This window comes from Trachinotus anak, unplaced genomic scaffold (genome assembly GCF_046630095.1).
Source record: "Trachinotus anak isolate AG129_WGS33_773 ecotype Australia unplaced genomic scaffold, CSIRO_AGI_Tana_v1 ptg000013l, whole genome shotgun sequence".
NCBI lineage: Eukaryota > Metazoa > Chordata > Actinopteri > Carangiformes > Carangidae > Trachinotus > Trachinotus anak.
In genome coordinates this window covers 28,495,648-28,517,458 of record NW_027273864.1, presented here as the reverse complement: position 1 = coordinate 28,517,458, position 21,811 = coordinate 28,495,648, and the positions used below count along the sequence as shown (strand labels likewise).

The following is a 21,811-nucleotide window of genomic DNA, read 5'->3' as shown; positions in this document are numbered from 1 at the left end:
GAAGTGAATTTACACATTTCTGACAAAGTCAACACAAACTGAACATTAGAGACTTTGTAAAGGTGGAATTTATGGCAGAGCTGTTGTACTGAACTGCAGTAGATTGTACAGGTGTACCTAATAAAGTGGTCACTGAGGGTCTGATGCTGCCAGAATGGAAAACTGATCATCAGGTTTGTTGTGATTCTTCTTCTGTAGCAGCAACAGCAGCTGATCAGAGATTTAACTGGAGTGTGTTTTATTCAGTCAGAAGGAAGGAGAGCATTCTCATTTATTCTCATTTCAAACTGCACCTTTGTTCAGCTTTTATCATTTCAATTCATCCTACACCCTAAAATCCTCTGAGATTCATTTGAGCAACATGAAGATGAACTTTGGATCAAATATTTTCCACGAACCAAATCAAGCTGGAACGAGACAAGAGGTGAATCTACATTTCCAAAGCTTCTTCTTCATGTGTCTGTAAAGGGACACTCCACTGATTTTACACATGAAGATCAGTTTACTGCTCATGAAGAGCTCGACTCAGTCTGACGTCACAGTCTCATGGATTTATTGATTATAATGTCGGCCATGTTGTGTTGTGTTGTGTCATGTTATTAAATGATACTTGATGTGAATCACACTAATGTCTTTAACATCCAGGACGTATTCAGCCAGAGCTCATTCACCTCTGTGATGATGATGATGATGATGATGATGATGATGATGATGATGATGGTTGTTGTGGCTCTTCATCGTCTGACAACAAGTGGAGCTCACACACTACAACTCTGAACTATAACAGTTCACATTAGAGTCAGCTCAGAGATTTTCTCCGTCATCTATTACACTTTAAACTTTGTTGTTGATTCTGAGTCAAACTAGTTTTGTCATTAGTCGGTGTAAATATTTCTAACAGCAGAGCTCTGTGGAGGAACTAGTTTGTGTGCTTTAACCTGTTTTAATCCAGTGGTGAATAAATCTGCTCTATGTAACCGGGTCAGTTATAACTAGTCAAAGCGAGTGTGAATTTACAAACAGCTGCTGCATCCAGCTGCAGGACTCTAATCTGAACAAGACGCCTCAAAGGGGATGAAAACAGGAAGAGGGCAGGCAGCCTGTGGACCAACACTACAGGCCTGGTTTGGTGTTTGTCCTCATCTCAGCTGGAAAGTAGCTACAGACTGTAGATAAAAGAGGCTCAGAGTCAGAGCTGAGCCTCCGTCTGAGCATGACAGTGAAGAAGAGGAGCTGAAACATCTGGCAACATCAAAACTTGGTTCTTTTATGTGACTGAGGAAAAAATTCAATGTTGAAAAAATCTGTGGGATTCGGCTCCAAAGTTGATGCCCAAGTATTTAACCTGATCATCTCCTCAGAGTCAAATATCATGTGTGAACACGTTAAAAAAGCCTGGTGATTGTAAGTGTTCAGCTCCTAAAGGAAGGAGAAGTGCGACTTCAGCAGACAGAGCTCAGACGTGTGTTTCAGTACTAAAAGGTTGATGTTGAACTCCACTTCTCAATGACACAGTTTCTGTCCTCAAACATTTTCTCTGACACAAACAGCAGGAAGGAAACAATCAGAGTGTAACTGTGGATCATGTACAGCTCATATAACTGTCCTTCACAGCCGTACAGAGTCACATCACACACAGAGAAAACAATCAGTGACGCTGTTGCTCCTAAAAGGTGAATTCAGACTGAACTCTGAGTTCATTTGTGCTTCATGTGAATGAATTTAACTTCTGGACTGTTTTTACGGTGACGTTGTCTATTGTCTACGTGGACTACACACACAAGCTGTCTCTGTGTGTTTGTTCCTGTAACAGCCAACAGACTGATATTGTTCCTGTCATTTCCCTCCTCATCCTCTCATTCTTCCTCTTCTCTCTGGAGATTCATGAAGTGAGTCTCAGAGACGCAGTCTAAGTGTGAATTTCTTGAACAGTGGGAAACATTGTCAGTTTTCATAGATCTGTCTTCACCATCTAAATCAATATTCACTTTGTCTTCATTCCATACAAACAACATTTCTCAAAACTAATTAACAATAAACACAATAAGAATTATTCAAACACTAAACACCTCTAGGAGGAACCTCACCAGTGACAGGGACGTAGATCGTAGCGTTGATCTGATGGTTGATCTCCTCCTGTGTGGCTACACACTGATAGTGGTCGGCTTTTGTCACAGTAGTTTGGAGGATAATGTCGTAGCGGCCTCCTCTTTCAGAGACCAGTGGTTCTTTAGCAGGGAGGATGTTTCCAGCTCCGTCCTGCCACTGTACTTTAGGTTTGGGTGAAGCACCTCGAACGACACACTGCAGCTGAACCCCGTCCTGTGTTTCACCAAGAATCGTAACGTACGGCAATGGAGCTGCACCTGTGAACACAGTGTGAACAATAGATTATATAAAACAATTACATTATCAGAAATGTAACAATGGGATTATATTTTGTTCATCCCTTTGCTGCTTGTATATGGACATTACAGAGAGCTCAAGACAAAAACAGAGAGAAAGAGAAGCACAGTATAAGCTTCAGTTAATATTCCAGCTGCCAGTGCATCATAATTCAAACATTTTTTACTTTAATTCTTCGTTAGTGGTGGAGCTGGTGAAAGGTTCCTGTACAACATACTAATGTACATGGTGACTAAATATTACAAACCTCTCAGTCAAACACAGTTCACTTCATATATTATTTTAAAGAAATCTAAACATTATAACTTTCAATAAAATTTGCGCAAAGCTACGACACGTTCAACTAATTAGTCTAAACCTGTAGAAAGACTGACGGATTACTGACGTCACCAGGATCAGGACTCACCTGGTTTTTCTCCTCTTCTGTCTTTTAACATAAAGCTCTCTGGGTCAGGATCTAAAAGGAAAAACAGAATCATTATGTGAAAGTGACTGTGTGAGACTGACAGACAGAGCTGCAATACTGGGAACAAAGCTGATACTTCACCCTCTGTTTGCTGAATATAATCTTTCATCTAAACATGAGGTAAAAAGGTTATCTGACTTCAGTGAGGTTGATGTATTGGTTCTGGATAACTGCTGTCACATCACTCAGCACCAACCTTATTTACTAACTGAGAACTTTAACAGCAGTTCAGAGCGAGAACCACAGCACTCAGATACAAGATGTTGGACAAACCACACACTGACCTGAACTGACAGAGGAAACAAACAAGAGACCTGCACAAGTATTCTCCACATCATTCTTATCTCATTGTCACTTTCAACAAAGGACATTCAATTATTTTGAACATGTAACTTCAGCATTTAACACGAGTGTGCTGGTGTTTGATGGGACCATCAGGTTTCCATGGAGACCACTGAGATGCAGCCTCCACACATCAGGAGCAGAGCATCTTCTTCAGGCTGAGATCAGATGAAACAGTTCATGTCTGTGGGGAACTTCAGTCTCTGCAGCTACAAACAGTCACATGATAAAGTGAGGTCAGACAGAATAGAACCAGTAGGGAGGGTTTTCTTTCAGATTGTTCATATTTAAAGTGAAACTCCACAGTAGAGCTTGTATTAAGAACCGTGTAGCTGCACTGAGCTCTACTGGTTAAAAAGAAGACTACAATACCCATGAGCACAGCGAGGTGTGGTCAGGTGGGGTCTGTTGTGCTTGTGACCACAGACAGGTGTTATGTAGCAGTGAACTAAAGCCCAACACTTCCTGACCTGGAGGAACTTACTTATATCTGAAGCACATTACTCTTTAAACAGTGAAACGGACGAACTGGAAAACAAGATTAACTCTCACTGAGTGTCAGCTGAGATTGGCTCATAATACACTGCTCAAAAAAATTAAAGGAACAGTTTTTTATCAGGGTATGGCATGAATTCAATTGCACTTTTCTGATAATGATTTGGTCAGTTAAGTGGCAGAGGGGGTTGTTAATCAGCTTCAGCTGCATTGGTGTTGATGGAATTATCAACAGGTGCACTAGAGGGGCAACAATGAGACGACCCCCAAAACAGGACTGGTTTTGCATGTGGAGGCCATTTCAAGTTTCTCCCTCTTGATCTTTTTGAACTGGTTTTCCACTAGTGTTGGCTTTAGCTAGAGTCATTATCACGACTGGGAGCATGAGTCGATTTCTTAACCCTACAGAAGTTGCACAGATTGTCCAACTCCTCCAGGATGGCACATCCACGCGTGCCATTGCAAGGAGATCTGATGTGTCTCCCAGCACAATCTCCAGAACATGGAGGAGATTCCAGGAGACAGGCAGTTACTCTAGGAGAGCTGGACAGGGCCATAGACGGTCCTCAACATCAGCAGGACCGATATCTGCTGCTTTGTGCAAGGAGGAACAGGTTGAGCACTGCCCGAGCCCTACAGAATGACCTGCAGCAGGCCACTGGTGTGAATGTTTCTGCCCAAACAGTCAGAAACAGACTTCATGAGGGTGGCCGTGAAAGGGTTTGGAGAAGCCAAGGAGAACGCTATGCTGCCTGCAACATCATTCAGTATGACCGATTCGGTGGTGGGTCAGTGATGGTCTGAGGAGGCATATCCATGGAGGGACGCACAGACCTCTACAGGCTAGAGGACGGCAGTCTTACTGCCATTAGGTATCAGGATTAAATCCTTGAGCCCATGGTCAGACCCTACGCTGATGCTGTAGGTCCTGGGTTCCTCCTGATGCACGACAATGCCCGGCCTCATGTGGCAAGAGTGTGCAGGCAGTATCTGGAGGATGAAGGAATGGCCCTCACGATCACCTGACCTAAACCCGATAGAACACCTCTGGGACATAATGTTTCGGTCCATCAGACGTCGTCAGGTTGCTCCTCAGACTTTACAGGAGCTCACTGATGCCCTTAGACAGATCTGGGAGGACATCCCACAAGACACCATCCGTCGTCTCATTAGGAGCATGCCGCGACGTTGTCAAGCATGTGGGGGCCACACAAGATATTGAGAAGCATTTTGAGTTGCAGAAATTGAATTTTGGCAAAATGGACTAACCTGCCACATAATTTTTTCACTTTGATTTTTAGGGTGTCTATATATTGAGCCTTCTGTAGGCTGAAAACTTTTATTTCCATCAAAAGATGTGCCATCCTTTTGTTCCTAAGAAATTAAACTGTCCATATCAGTATAGATATCCAACATATTATTTTTTCACATTGAAATCTGATGTGTTTTCAAAGTGTTCCTTTAATTCTTTTGAGCAGTGTATAATATCACCCTCGATGTTCATATTAGTAAACAAGGAATAAAATGTAAGAATAAAAAAACTCTTAAGAAGTCCATGGCTGGTAAAAACCAAACATATGCATCATTAACACTTTAAATGGATAAAAGTTGCATCAGTCTTCCAAACTGTTTTATACTCACCTACAACAAGTATAATGTGGGACAGTTGTTTATTTGGGAAATTACAGGAGTAACTTCCATTGTCAGCCATCTTTGTGTTGTGGATCTTTATGGAGGCGTTTCCGTGCTTCAGTTCATCTTCAAAATGAAAAACTCGTCCATTGAACTGTTGATCTTGACCCGTCCGGCCCTTATTGTAGTGATGGCCAGCATCGTACAGGAAAACCTCCTTGTGATTGTCTTTCTTCCAGTCAAACACCATTTTCTCGATGTTCTCCTTGGTGCTGAAGGAACAGGGTAAAACGGCGTCACGTCCTTCTTCCACGGCCACAGTGATGACACTTGACCCTGGAAGACAAAACATAAAATGTACATGTGTCACCTCAGTTACACTGAAACACCAGTTCACAACCAGTTCACTCAGTGGTCATGAGAACACACACAAACACACAAACACAAGGACATAAGGAAGTTCATTGTTCAGAGGATCAAGAAACACACAGAGGCACAACAACACTTCACTGTCATCACATCACACAATCCATCAAAGGATCACAAGCCGGCGTCTGTGGTGCAGGAATGAGCTCTGGCTGCAGGAAGCGACCTGAACACCAGCTGCTGCAACTGTGAGTTCACGGGAACTCGTCAGGAAGCTGAAAGACAAGTTCACCTGGATCTCTGACAGAGATTAATGGCTCTCATCATTTATAAAACAACGTGTCTCCTCAGACACAGAAGTAGAACCACACCAACAGGTTTCACTGCTCGACTGAAAAAACACAATAAAAACTGTGGCAGTGAAAGAAGAAGAAACATAAACAGGTTGAAACTTGACTTTCTCTTGTTCTGATGTGAATTTGATCACATGACCTAATAAATACATGAACATGGACACACTGTGAAGCAGATCAATTAATGTAAAATTAAATCATGATTGATATGAAAGCAAATGTGAGAACAAGTTGGTCAGATATTGATCTCCACACTGTCTGTTACAATAAACTATCAGCTACACACAGGACACACCTCCACCTGCCTGAGGCAGCTGTCACACCTGGATTCATCAAAACTAGTGAACAAAACTAATTCATTCATTAATATAATTTGAAACACACAAAGATACACACATGTGTATGAATATAAATGTGCAAAACAGAAGTAAACAACATGAAAAGTGTGTGTGGTTTTATTCCACTGTGGTTACTACACTTTAGTTCATTCAGAACAAGCTTCAGGAAGCAGCTGCACAGGTTTTATATTTCATCAGAGAAAAGAGTCAAACGTCACACAATCAGCTCTCAGTCAGGTCTGAGAGGAAGAAGATGGAGGATGAAGACGCCGCCCTGATCTCACACTCACACACACACCTGCAGTTGCTGAATCACCGTGTAAAGTCTCAAACCTCCTCTACACCTGAGCAGCTCTGTTCTACTGATGCTGACCTGCAGGATGAGGTCATGAAATGACGTCACCTCATCTTTTAATATTGATCAGTATTAATTATTAGGACACATATTACGTCACAGTGTAACAGAGGCTTTAGTTTCTCACCGTGTTGATCAGCAAACGTTGTTCCAGACCGAGTCAGGACGCAGAGACACAGGAGAGGAAGAAGCTCCATCGTTGTCGGCGTCACCTGAACATGAACCATCACATCACTGTAACATCTGGATGACGAAGCTGCAGCCGCTCCTCGCACCCTGATTGGCTCATCACACACACTTTCGCTCTGTCGGCTTCCGCAAGCTGCAGCAACACTTCCGGCACACGTCCTTCACAATAAAAGCGTCTCCTCCACACACATGAACTATGACTCATGAACTGTGATGGACTGATGGTGAAGGTGAAGATCACAGAACTGCAACACACACGGTTTAACTCCAGGGGAGGACCTGTGCTGCATGTCATACCCCTCTACCTCTCAGCTTGTTTTCTACCTGTTTCTAAACTGTTTCAACTGATGAACAACAAACAACCAAAACAGTCACAACACACAGTTTGATGTTTTTACTGTTTTATTCATTAGAAATGATCAAAGCTCTGCAGGAAATTACATGACTCCCTGCAACTGCATCATCAGTTATTAGAGCTGCAGCTATTGGTCAATTAATCAATCAGTCTATCAACAGAAAAGTATTTTGATAATCAATTCAATCATTTTAGTCAGTTTGAAGGAAAAAATGTCAAATCTTTGATGTTTCATCTCCTCAAATGTGATAATTTGGATTTTTCTCTTTGGATTTTTACTTGGACAAAACAAAACATTATGACGTCACCTCGGACTCCGGAGAATTTTATTTTTACTGTTCTTTACAGTGTTTTATAGACTAAAATGATTAATTGATTACTGGAGAAAATAAACAGCAGATTAATCAATAATAAAAATGATTGTTAGTTGAAGCACAATTCAAACATCAGTTCAAACAGTGAACAGTTCAGACTGTAACTGTACCTGACAGACTCTGGTTCAGCACCTTAAAAAATAAAAGCAGCAACATGATCATCACAAAATAATGTCAACACAGATTTCAAAATAAAACATAATTCACATTGTGTTTCACCTCAGCTACAAAACGTTCACATTCATTTGCAGCAGAACAGCAGGTTTTACTTCAGTGAAGTCTGAAGTTTGTGTCGATGCCCACGTCAGGTGTTTCAGCTTTTTATTCTAAGTTTTAAATTTCAAGTGTGACCAGACTCTTCTGGTCTGAGCTCCTGAGCTTCCAACACTTTAAAACTCAGCATGAAAAATCAGTTTCATGATTCAAGTTGGTTCTTAAAACTCACTTCTATCAGAAGGTCAATCAGGTCCCTTTTTAACTCGGTCCATTTAAATTCTGTTGTGTTACTGTTATTATTTTATTTTCATGACTTCATTACAAACAGAAATCTGATGTTTCTGTTTGGTTCATGTATTAATGTGAGGAAGGCTCCAGCCTCCTCATCATCGCTCCTGGACTCATGCAGTTATCTCACCGTCCATGATGATGAGAAGTAAAACTGATGTGAGGACAGTTTAAAAACAACTGGTCAAAATCAGGGAAAGATTGTGGTCGTGTTAATGTTTCCATCTGAATCAGAAAGAGCTTCAGGACCATTCACCACCTCAACAACCTCACTTCTCACCTTAGTACCATCACAACTTTCTGCTGAAGCACAACCCTGATCCTGACCTGAACCTGAAACTAACTGGATCTTTAAAACCAGGTCTTCACTCAAACTGCCTGAAATAAGTGAGGACCAACCAACACGTCTCAGACACACAACAACACACACACTTCAGCAGCCAACTCCACAGGTAAAGGCAGGTGAGGGCCCTGATCAGGCTGCTACACTAAATGGTTGGGGTCTTCATGGGGGACTCTTGTCTGTGCTCCACCTGCAGGAGGGAAAACAAAATGATATTCAAGAAAATCACAACTGAGCTGATCTGAGCCTGAGAGTAAACAACAACAGAACGCTGCTCGTCTGAGACGATGAACACAACTGTCAGACTCTGAACATCACAGACAGATCAACACTTTTTTGTTTTGTTGTCTTTTCATTGTTGTTGACACAATACTTACTTGTGTTAGAATGAAACTTCTTTCTGACCACAAATACAATGCCAATAACAACAGCAACGAAAATCAGAGTCCCAAGAACAGCACCGACAACATGTCCAGTGGGGAACCCTGAAACAGAAAACACAGAAAGTTGGTGTAAGACTCAGAGTCTAACATCACATCATGTTGATCAGACTGAACATCACAGCTTCACAAAGACAACAACTAACTGTGTCGATGCTCCTATGATCTACAGTGAGCAGCAGATGAAAACACCACTGGGATGAAGGTCCCCAGACACAGTGATGTCAGCATGGATCTTACGGCCTCTCTCCTCCTGCTCGGCCGCACAGCTGAGAGCTCGCTTCTGGTTCTGCTCACAGTAGTGAGGAGGGTGATGCTGCAGCTTCCTCCTCTGTCTGAGACGTGTTGTTCATCAGGAGGAAGATGTTTGAACCACTGTCCTGCCTCCTCTATTCTAGGCTGTTTCCATCTGACTCCTGCTTCACTCCTGCTGTGTCTGACATCTGAACCTGTGTGTGAGCGTCTGTCTACAGCCCAGGTTTTCTACACCCTGAGCCCAGGCTGTGACGGACTCTGGATCACCTCCTGTCAGCGCAGCTTCACTTCATCACAGTTGTTGTTACAGCCAGTACTGATGAGCTTTGTTCAACATGTCACCCTCTGAGCTGGGGCTGATGCTTCACTCACAATAAATGAAGCTAAAAGCTGAGAGACGTCTGAACGTGTTCTTGTCCCTTCAGTGATGAAGCTCTCAGTGTGTTTACTGTTCTGACATGTGTAATGGAAAATTTTGGTATAACTCATGTGTGCCTATTCAAAACTGTGTAACCAATGACAGTGTGGATAGTTCTAATGAAATTTTTGAACCTAACCTTTGTACATCCTTTATGGTTGTGTGAAAGACCTCTGTGTGAACTAATGAAGAACACATGTAGACAATATATGTGGATGTTGTGATAAGAGTGTTGTTCATACATTGCGTTGGGGGAGAGGCAAGCAGGTGAAGACTCAGCACAGAGACAATCCCGTGAGAAAGAGTATCGTATTTTGTCTTTGTGGAATGTGTTTTTGGAACTATAAGACTGTGGCCCTGGGTAACATCTTCAGGCCACTCACTCACTGACTGTACTACTGTTCGGTTGTGTTTGTGTGACTCCATTCATGAATGTTTATTAAACTCAAGAAAGACAGCTGACGTGTGAAGATCTTCTTTTTCAATTATTGAACAAGGTAAAACATTTTTGCCACCACACATGAACAGAGACAAACACAGAGGAGCTGCTGCTTCATTTACTGCAGAAGAATCCAACTTCAGCCTGTTTACACTCACAACTTCTGCTGTCAGGAAGCTGCAGCACAGTCACACATCTGGCTGGAAATCACAGCTGGATCTCACACTGTGACACCACATGTGTCCTCTACAGCCTGAAGCTTTGATCATACAGCTCCTGTGATTGGTTCTGTTAAACTAAAATGAAAACGACTTCATCTGGTCGATAGCAACACTTTTACTTCAGTCCACCAAAAGCACACCACCACCACCAAGAGCTTCCGTAAAGAACCGCATACCCCGCTTACATTCGCTACTTCCTCTTTTGGGTTTTTCACAATAAGAGTACCCAAGAGAACATAATTAATTGAGACTTAAACTCAGTCTTCTTTTTTTTTTTGACAAAACATGTATATGAATATGGCAGTAATAATAACTAATAACATGTTGTGTATATATATATATATATATATATATATATATATATATATATACACACACACACACACACACACACATTACATATGTGCACTTATAACGAGAACTCACAAGATTTGTTCTTTAGCTCAATTTATACTGTCCATCATTTAGCACCTTGAGTAGCTGAAGAGCTGAAGCTCCCTTTTTTGTGAGACAGTTTGCAAGCTGCTCTTCCGTGTTGCACCAAAGGATCTGCTGAACCTTTTGGGCTTGAATGAGTTCTTTGATGCTGCTCATTTCCAGCCGAAGTCTTTTCTCAGTGACTGACTTTGTGGACTGAAGTGCGTCGGCCAGTGAATGATTGTCTGTGATGCAGATTACTGGTACAGTGTTTTTAACATCTCCAGTAGTAAGTTCTGGGAAGAGTGTCGACAGAAAGATGGCATTATCAATCCCATCTGACGTTGCCAGTGTTTCACCTGCACTTCGCACAATCCTCTTGACTCTCTTTGACTGTGTAGCGACCCTTTGCCCTCCTGGCTTTAATAGGGGTGGCTCACCTGAGTTCTTTAATTAAAGTGGTATCTCTACCATAAGTCTGTATATACTTTACCTTAATCTAAATACCAAACTGGCATCAATTGAAAACACTGTTAAATCACCCTCACACTTGACTTATTGGCAATATATCAATAAAATAAGCATTCACCAGGTTTTAAAAAAAATATAAGAACTAATTACTTAGAATAACATGGAAAAATCCAAAATCCAACATCCAAAAATGTCATCCAATATCAACAATGGGCCCTTTAAATCACAGCACATACAAACAAACCAATTAATAAATGAATGACTGAGAGTTCAGGCCTGAGCGCTGCTCGTGAGCGGTGTGGCCTAAAACCAACGGCTGTTTCACCCGCAGGCAAAATCAAACAGGTACCTGACTCTGTAGTTGATTTCACACACAGTCCCAGACCGCAGGTACAGGAGATGAGAGACAGACACAGCGTCACCCACACACACCTGAGGAGTCACACAGCCAAGATGATGACCAAGTCCTCCGCTCGCAACCAGTCCGGCTCCGTCGAGTCCTCGTCCCCTCGTCCGGCTCGTTGCGTAGCAAACCTCGCTAACAGAGTTAGCTTGATGCTAGCACCCTGACGAAGTCCATGCTAAAGCGCTCGCCGATGACGCAGCCATAATCATCATACTTCCCAGATGAGTTGTCCACTCGAGCTGATTAATACCACCAGCAGGTAACAGGAAGAGTCCTGGTCGCACACTTTCCCCTTATGATGGCAGAAGTAAATAAAACTGTAAATATTACACTTTACGGCTTATAAACACAACGTCCTCAATCGGTGCGTACATCCTCCGCCTCCGTCGTCTCTGCCTCTAACTCCCAGCAATCCCTCTCTTCCCGCCCTTTGATCTGGACTGTCATTGGCTCATAAATAAACCAATCAAAATCATACATATGAATCTCTTACTGTATACAAATAAATCATCATCACAACATCTCCAGCACTCTTAAAACAGGCAGGTTAACAGGTAGGTAAACAATAAACACATGAGATTCCAAACTTATTGTATCATGTAATATTAAAGTCTTTTAACCTCTTTTTAAATACTATTTATTCTATTGATCAATTTACCCCTTTTTTTAAAAACTTTGTTTATTCTTATTTATAAACCAAATAGCTTGTAACGCCTAAAGTTAAAAGGGCTACAACTGCCAAGAAAGAGGTGAAAAGTTCCCATGCTCCCCCATGAGGAGAGTAAGGTGTCCTCCTTGTGTGTCTCCATCAGTCAGATTTCCAAATGAGGCATCACTTTAAGCCACTGTCACTGTCTAGCTGTTGAAAGTTCAGAACCACCTTCTTCGACTTGAGTTTGCATATTATTCTGTTTGCTTCATGAATAGTCTGAACAGTTGCATCTTTTAGGCCTGATGCCAGGTTGCTGGCATCAAACATTACATCTGAGCTGAGCTTTTTCTTTCTCATTGAGAGATGAGTCTTGTTCTACAGCTCGTGAGGGATCAATGTGTATGGGCTGCATGTGTTTGATATAGTTCTCTTGATGTATCTGCACTTTTCTGTTACAAAGTCTATTCCCACATAACAGAATTTTTCATGTTCCTCCCGACCAACACAGAATGCAGATCTGAGCTGAGGTATCACAGTTGTGGAGAAACTTTGTGTGCCGCCCCATATGAAGTCATCTACGTGACAGGCAAGAACACCAGTTACAGTACAGTCCTGATCTAGCCAGTAGAAAACAGCTGGATCAACTTTAGACATTTCACCTCCTGCCGTCAGCATTATTTCTTTAACTCTGTTGTACCAGTATAAGGAAGCATCTGCAAGACCATACACACACTTTTTAAGCTTCCCTCACTCTTAGCCTCAGGAGGCGGTTTAATGTAAATGTCACGTGATAGTGCCATACCTTGCAGGAACGCAGATTTTATGTCCATAGAATGAAGTGTCCACTGTCTTTGACAAATAACTGCCAGAAGGAGCCGAAGAGACTCAGAAGCACACGTGGGTGAGTCCTTCTGCAGCTCTGACACTTCTAACTCCTCAAAACCTCGAGCCACAAGACGTGCTTTGGGTATTTGTCCTGTGCTCGTGTCTTTGAGAGTGCACACCCATCTGGTGGAAATACACTTTTGTCCCTGTTGGAATTATTATACATAAAAGTTATCTTACATTTGCTTACACTGTTTAAGAGTTATACATATGCCTGTGTGTGTGTGACTATGTAGAATGTTTTGCAAGCTGTCTTTCAGATTCATCAGGAGGACTCACATGCAGAGTCAAGGACGGGGCACAGAGTGAAACCACACTGAAGAGATAAACATGAAACTCCTTTAATTAGAGAGAAACTATGCAACTGATAGAATAGCATGGTCTTAGACCTTGAACACACCTGCTAGAATAGAAAGCATTCTCATAACGTTTTTCAGATAAGGAGTGCAGCCTGTGTTTTCCCCATCCTTTAGAGGCTGCATCTCTCATGTAACTAGGGACCACCCTAAGGAAATAAAAAGAGGAGACGGCAAGATGTACTCACAGCGGGTTGGAGAGTGTAACTGAGTACATCTCTGTCCGTTCTCCTCGCGAGTAAAAAGCTCTAACTCTGTGTCTTCTCTCTTTGTATTTTTAATAATGTTTTGAGTTGTTTAAACTTGACATTAACTTGGTCCTTCGAGCCGGATACCAATAGACCTGAGGATTCCAGCGGGCGGGGTGGACACCAGGAAAAAACCGTGGCCACGGTGGACTCCATAGAGTGAGTTTTCTTAAAGACCCTTTCCGGGACTGGGAGTTCCAACCCGCTGGCTGGAATCCAACGGTTGACGGTAGTCCGAGAGGGGAAAAGACATATTGGTGAGTTACAGCTTTCTTTAAAAAATTTTTTTAAAAAAAGACAAAAAAAACTGAGAAAATGGAATGACTGAAGGTCATTGCGCGTTTAGAGAAAAACCCTGAATATCCTAGGCACTGGCAGGTAATGAGGACGGCGGAGTCCTGTGACACAGTTAAATTCCGTGGGACGGCGGAGTCCCCTGATGCACTTAAATTCCGTGTTAAAAAACGCGCAGAAAAAACGATAAAAAAAATTTAAAAAAACTGAGTGAGTGTGAGTGTGACTGGAGATAAAATACCACTAGGTGCTTTGTCTCATGCCAAAAAGCAGGAGTCAAACAGTGGACTTTTGTGGATGCAAAGGCAAGAATTCTCCACTCTAAAAGAGTTGAAGTGAGAATTACCACAGAAGGAAATTTGAATCACTGTCCTGCTTAATTTTCCCAGTGTTTAGAACACCCTAGGTGTTATTACACTGGACTAAAACACATATAAAATGGGAAAAGGAAACAGTAAATATCAATCTAGAGAAGCATTGCAATGCAAAGACTGGAAATATATCGAAATGAAAGATCCACAAAAAATAAAATACCTTGAAAAATGGATCAAAAAATATAACTATAATGGTAAATTGAGTTCTCATAAATTGATTGAATTACAAGAAGCAATTGCAAAAGCTAACAAAAATAATCCAAAGAAAATGCGCAAAGATGGGTATGAGGATGTTAAATACTAGCTGGAAACAGCGCAGAAAAGGGAAGAAGGTGATAGGAAGGCTAAGGAAAAAGAAAGTGCATAAATAGAAAGAAACAAACAGATAATGTTTCATAGAAAGGAGGATGATGAAACAGCCTCCAGTAGGCGTAGGCAACGTAGACAGGAAGGAGCTGAGGAAGTGTTTGAGGAAGAAAACGCAGCAGCAGTAGCAGCGCCGACACAAAGTGAACCCGATATGTTGAGAACAGGACTGTATCCACCCTTACCTCCAAATTACGAGGAGGTCACACCACAAAGACAGACCAGAGCCACAGCAGGAGAATCCGCCCCATGGTCCAAGACCCTGGGCAAAATATTTAGTCCTAAGCTGTCATCTGCTCCACCCTTGTTACATGTAAATAAGGCAGACACTTACCCAATGATTGAGGTAGCAAACCCTAATGCTGATGAAAGAAATAGAACCATTCTGGTATACCGAACCTGGACGGTTGACGATGCAAAAAAGGCTATAGAGGGCGTAACACCCTACAAAGAGGATATACGCCAATTTATGATTGACATGGAAAATTTGAGAAAGTCATACCATTTAAATGGACAAGAGGTGCAGCAGGTGTGGATGCAGGCTTTTGGTCCAGATTGGCATTACATAAGGGGAAATTGGAACCCTTTACATGATGGTGCAGTCATGAATCATGATTCTCAAGAGTTAGATAATCGAGTACGTGCCCTGGGGGAACGGGCAACGACAAGATTCTTAAGGAAAGCAAATTATACAGAAATAGGAAGAACGAAACAACTAGAAAATGAAAGTTTTGAGGTTTATAGAGTAAGAATGGAGAAAGCGTTCAAAACTCATAGTGGACTCATTGATGACGGGGACAACAATGGTGTGTATAAACAACAGTTGAAAAATGCCCTGCACGCTGGCTCAAAAGATGGCTTACGCCATTGGGTAGAGAAACACTATGTGGAGCTAGCAAACGGGACACTAGATGAATATATAAGTCACGCCATTCATGCTGAAAAGGTGATGAGAGAAAAAAAAAAAACATAACAAAATCTGTCGACACCTTTTTCAGTAAAGAAAGCGAGGTCTCCTGACCCGTACACCTTGCTAAACTCATTAAGACCAGATGCTAAGTTTTTCACTGTGGTAGACATCAGTAATGCGTTCTTCTCCGTTCCTGTAGATAAGGAAAGTCAATTTTGGTTTGCTTTTACATTCGGAGGACAACGTTATACATACACTAGATTGCCACAAGGTTATTGTGAAAGTCCCACAATATATTCCCAAGTGATGAGTGCTAGCATGTCCAAATTCCAACCTCCAGGAGGCAGCCAAGTACTACTTTACGTAGATGACGTACTGCTAGCCTCCCCTGATGAGGAAACTTGTAAATTAGATACCATAGCGTTGGTAAAGTATTTAGCTAAAGAAGGTCATAAGGTCAGTAAAAATAAGCTGCAAGTATGTAAAACACAAGTAAAATACCTCGGTCATAATTTGAGTGCAGGAGGAAGAACTATTGTGGAAGACAGAAAATCAGCAATTCTACAAGCACCAAAACCATTGACAAAGAAACAAATGATGTCATTCTTAGGATTGACAAATTATTGTAGGAATTGGGTTCCAAATTACGCTGAAATTACAGCTCCATTGAATAAACTTATGTACGAAGAAAGCATCAACATGACAACTCCACTGAAGTGGACTGAGGAAGCAGAGGAAGCATTTTGCAAAATCAAACAAGTATTGGTTTCCAGTACGGCCTTAGCATTACCAGACTATAAGAAACCTTTTATACAAATGGTAGATTGCAAAGGCTATTTTATGACTTCTGTACTGGTGCAACAACATGGAGAAAAGATGAAACCAATTGCTTACTTCTCATCCAAATTGGACAGTGTGGCATGTGCGTTGCCCCACTGTGTTCGAGCAGTAATTTCAGCGTCTATGGCAGTTGAAGTTAGTGCAGGGATAGTATTGTTCTATCCACTAACACTTAGAGTTCCACATGCGGTTTCTGCACTCCTCCTACAGACAAACATGACATTTTTGTCACCAGCTAGACATCTATCGTGCATGTCAACATTGCTATCGCAACCTCACCTAACAATTGAGAGGTGTACAACCTTAAATCCAACCACATTGATGCCACTACCAAATGATGGCACAAAGCATGACTGTCAGGAATTAGCTGAAACCATGACTAAAAGCAGAAGTGATCTAAAAGACCAACCTTTAGGAAAAGGGGAAGTTCTTTATGTTGATGGATCATCAAAAAAGAACGAACAAGGGAAAACCTTAACAGGCTACGCTGTAGTAACGCAAGATAAAGTATTAAAGGCAGGACAACTACCTTCAAATTACTCAGCACAAGCAGCAGAACTAGTGGCACTAACTGAAGCATGTAAGCTAATGAAAAACAAAACAGTAACAATCTATACTGATAGTCAATATGCTTATGCTACAGTGCATACATTTGCTCAATACTGGCAAAACAGAGGAATGGTGACCTCAGTAGGAAAACCTGTGACACATGCTCAGCTGTTAACTGACTTATTGCAAGCTGTAAAACTTCCTAAAGAATTAGCAGTATGCAAATGTGCGGCACATACTGGAAATAAAGACCTAGTCTCATTAGGAAATGCATTTGCTGATAAAACTGCTAAAGAAGCAGCAGAAGGCACCAAAGTGATGAGTTTAGAACAAAATGACTCAATAACAGTTGATGTGCTAAAAGATATGCAACATCAAAGTCCACAAAACGAAAAAGATCAATGGATAAAAAATGGTGCTAAACTGACTGATGAGATCTATAAATGACCAGAAAATAAACCCATCCTACCAAAGAATCTATACAAATGGGCAGCGATATTGAGCCATGGTTCTACACATGTCTCAACAGGAGGGATGGTAGGACAGATACAACAACATTATACTACCTATGGGTTTAATTCGTATTCAAAAAATTTTTGTAAGGCATGTTTGATATGCGCTAAACATAACTCACAGGGAAATATGAGACCAAAGAGGGGTAAGTTTCCAACACCCCAATATCCGTTCCAAATAATCCATATGGACTTTATTGAACTTAATCAAAGTGAAGGAAAAAGTTTTGTCTAGTAATAATAGATGCATTCTCCAAATGGATAGAGTTGTTCCCAACGAAACACCCAGATGCTCTAACAGTAGCAAAAGCATTATGTAAGGACCTTACCAGGTATTGCTAACAACTCCTACTGCAGTTAAAATAGCGGAGAGAGGTACCTGGATATATCTAACACACTGTAAGAGAGTCATCTCAGCTGAAGATTCCGATAGGGGAGGTGAGCAGAAGTCTGATAATAGGGTGGTGCCAGACGGGTAGAGTCTGGTAAGACCTGAAAGTCAGTGAAAATTTTCCAAGACACCAAACCAAGTAGAGGATAACCCTTTAGCTGAAATGGCTCCAAGATGGCTAAAACAGTCTATCTGTTGTTGGATAACAACTGTGTTTTTTATCCTGAAATATATATAATATATAATATGTAAATATATCTTTATAGTGTTGATGAATGGTTTCGTGTCACAACTGGAGTATCTGGTTATAACAACAACTGGCTATTGATGATAGAACAAGCTGCGAATCTAACAAAAACAGATTGCGTGGTCTGTATGGGTCCAAGACCCGTACTCCAGATAGTACCAGCTGTTATCCCTGATGAGTACAAATTGGTTGATCAAATTGCAGCAGGGTTCGAGTCTTTTATCTGTTGGTGGTGTACGATTAACAAGAACGTTGACAGAATCAACTACATCCACTACAATGTTCGGAAACTTGGAAATTGGACTCAAAGCGGTTTTGAGGCCGTTCATGGACAATTGTCAGCAACGTCACTCATGTCTTTCCAAAACAGAATAGCTATGGATATGTTACTTGTTGAAAAAGGAGGCGTTTGTGCGATGTTTGGTGAACAGTGTTGTTCATTTATACCAAACAACACCGCTGCTGATGGCAGCCTGACAAAGGCCATTGAAGGCTTACGCACTCTTAATAGCAAGATGAAAGAGCATTCTGGTGTCGACACCACGATGTGGGAGTCATGGATGGATGCCTTTGGAAAGTATCGAGTGTTAATTTCCTCAATTTTAGTATCATTGGCTGTGTTTGCAGCAATTCTGACATTGTGTGGTTGTTGTTGTATTCCTTGTTTGTGTTCTCTGCTTAACCGTCTCATTACCACAGCTATATCACCTATGGAACAACGTGTGGCGCAGCTGTATCCCCTGCTAGGTACAGATCATGACTCCGGAGAGGACAAAGATGACTCCATGTATCTTCCTGGTCTCTTTCCCGATCCAGGAGATTATGAGTAAAACCGTCGTTTGCATGCAACATTTTCCTCTGAGTGTAAATGTATTTGTTCCTATAACAATGACCTTACAGCTGAAAATCTAAGTGAAGTGGCTAAAAATAAGTGATATGAGAATTTAAGCAAATATATGATAAACAGGAGGTAAATGTTGGAATTATTATACATAAAAGTTATCTTACATTTGCTTACACTGTTTAAGAGTTATACATATGCCTGTGTGTGTGTGACTATGTAGAATGTTTTGCAAGCTGTCTTTCAGATTCATCAGGAGGACTCACATGCAGAGTCAAGGACGGGGCACAGAGTGAAACCACACTGAAGAGATAAACATGGAACTCCTTTAATTAGAGCAGAGGGATGTACTGAGAAACTATGCAACTGATAGAATAGCATGGTCTTAGACCTTGAACACACCTGCTAGAATAGAAAGCATTCTCATAACGTTTTTCAGATAAGGAGTGCAGCCTGTGTTTTCCCCATCCTTTAGAGGCTGCATCTCTCATGTAACTAGGGACCACCCTAAGGAAATAAAAAGAGGAGACGGCAAGATGTACTCACAGCGGGTTGGAGAGTGTAACTGAGTACATCTCTGTCCGTTCTCCTCGCGATTAAAAAGCTCTAACTCTGTGTCTTCTCTCTTTGTATTTTTAATAATGTTTTGAGTTGTTTAAACTTGACAGTCCCTCATCCCTGACTTCTTCAAACACATTGTTGTCAGTCCAGTTCTTTATCTCCTCATGTTTTGCCAAGTGAAATGATACATCTTTTGTCACAAATACATCCTCATGCTCATCTGTAGCGTTTGTGTCAGTCATGTTCGTTTCCACCTGAAGATCCTCCACACCTGACATGTCAACCGCATCTGTGGTGCCTGTATCACCAGTTGGTTCAATAAATTGTAAATTAAACCAGTTTCTGTATTTACCTTTAGCTTTTCCTGCCCGGCCTAAGACCTTCGCTGTGTGTAAGGTCCCTCCATCTTTGTCTCTGTATGTCACAATTTGTCCCATTTTCAGATTGGCCTCTAATTCCCTCTCAACAGGATTTTGTGCCCTTGTATTATTAGTTGTGAGGTGTTCTGGTTCTTTCTGCATCCTAGTGGGCAATGCTGCTGGCTCCACTTGACTCATACTTTGTTGCACTTCAGGTACAGTGTCCTCAGTGTCTACTGTGTTATTGTCAACAGTGATCTGTCCTCACTCAAGATTGGTGTCATCTTCATAATCACCTCTTGTGACATTTTGATCCATGTTTTCTGTCCTTTTTTTCTTTAGTCTGAGGCGATGAACCCTAATGCAGGTTCCACCGTGTCTGACAAACACTACCGCACCATCTTGACCAATTACAACTCCTGGTCCTTTCCATTCTTGACAGTCCACTCGCTTGTGATAGACTTTGTCTCCCGTTTCATATTTTTCATCTGTATGATGAATTTGTTTCCGCAGTGCTCTCCGTATTCTCTCTGAACATTCTGCTTCTGTAAATGCCTTTCTTGATGCATGTAAGGCAGAGATATGTTTTGCCACCCACTCACTTTTTGTTGTGCCCTCTAAAGCTGGGGGTTTATCAGTTAGTATGGACGGCAGGTTGGGATTTTGTCCGAAGACTAACTGATGAGGACTGTAGCCATGGACACTTTGCATGGTGTTTTTGGCCATTAGAGCCCAGTCCATTGCCATGCTCCAGTCACAGTCATAGCTCGACTTTACCTTCATTATGATCTCTGAGAGGGTTTGGTTTTGTCGCTCCAAAAGCCCGTTGCTCCATGGGCTGTAACCAGCTGTCATCTTTATTTCTATATTAAAGTTTTCTGCCATGTCTCGCACCTCATCATTGTTAAACTCCCCTCCATTATCACTGAATAGTTTCTGAGGTGGACCATGCACACTTATCCAGTCATGGACAAAGTGTTTCACTATCTCAGATGATTTCTTTGTAGTCAGAACACTGCCAGCACTGAACCGTGTAAACTCGTCAATGATGTGTAGATACCACACACCTGGTTCAAGTTCATGGAGATCTACAGCTACAGTCTCATTGTACTGAGATGCTAGTGGTAGACCAACAGCAGGCCTTGGTGAAGTTTTACTGTATCTTTGACATATTTCACATTCACCCACAATTTTCTTTAGAAGACTGTCGCATTCCGTACCTTTGTTACCTGCACTCTTTAGGAGTCTCTGTAGTTTCTCTGCAGATGCATGACCAAATTGCTTGTGAAGTTTCAACAAGATCTTGTGTTTTGCCGCTGAACTCATTTCCTCTGAGTTGATCAGTATTTCATTCTCACACTGACTTTCTTCCTGTCCCTTTTGTTTGTTGTCCATGATGCTCACACAGTAATGACCAGAGCTTGTGAAGTAAAGTTTTACAGGTTTGTTGAACATCACTGCTTTGTCATTTTCCATGTCCAGAACTGTCCCAGCTCTCTTCATGGAGGCTTTGCTCAGAAGCAGTGGCATGTTAGCTGGGAAACACTACATGTGTTTCAATGTGACAGTTGGTCTGTCCAATCTTTGCAGGAATTTTTTACCTTTTGGTGGAATACACTACTTTTCCATCAGCAAATCTGAATGGTCTGCAACTTGGTTCTTCTGTTTTTATTAAGTCATTTAGTTTACTCTGGCTCAGCCCAGTGACATAATCATCCAGCCACTCCTGTCCACACACAGTTCTTGTGCATGCTGTGTCAATAATTGCTGCACCAAAACTCTCTGTCATAAAGATTTCTGCTTCAGTGGGCGACTCTTTTGTATAGAGAGTAATATTACAG

At 41.6% G+C, this 21,811-nt stretch overlaps 1 protein-coding gene across 2 annotated transcripts in view; it reads right to left on the bottom strand.

Moving 5' to 3' along the window:
• Positions 1-21,811, bottom strand: part of LOC139630816 (hemicentin-1-like) — a 104,052-nt gene that overhangs the window by 8,447 nt on the left and 73,794 nt on the right. For both annotated transcript variants that reach the window (XM_071494559.1, XM_071494560.1), the window contains one exon: positions 2,088-2,366. In XM_071494559.1, coding sequence (XP_071350660.1) covers positions 2,088-2,366 — 279 coding nt within the window. The remainder of the gene's footprint in view (positions 1-2,087; positions 2,367-21,811) is intronic.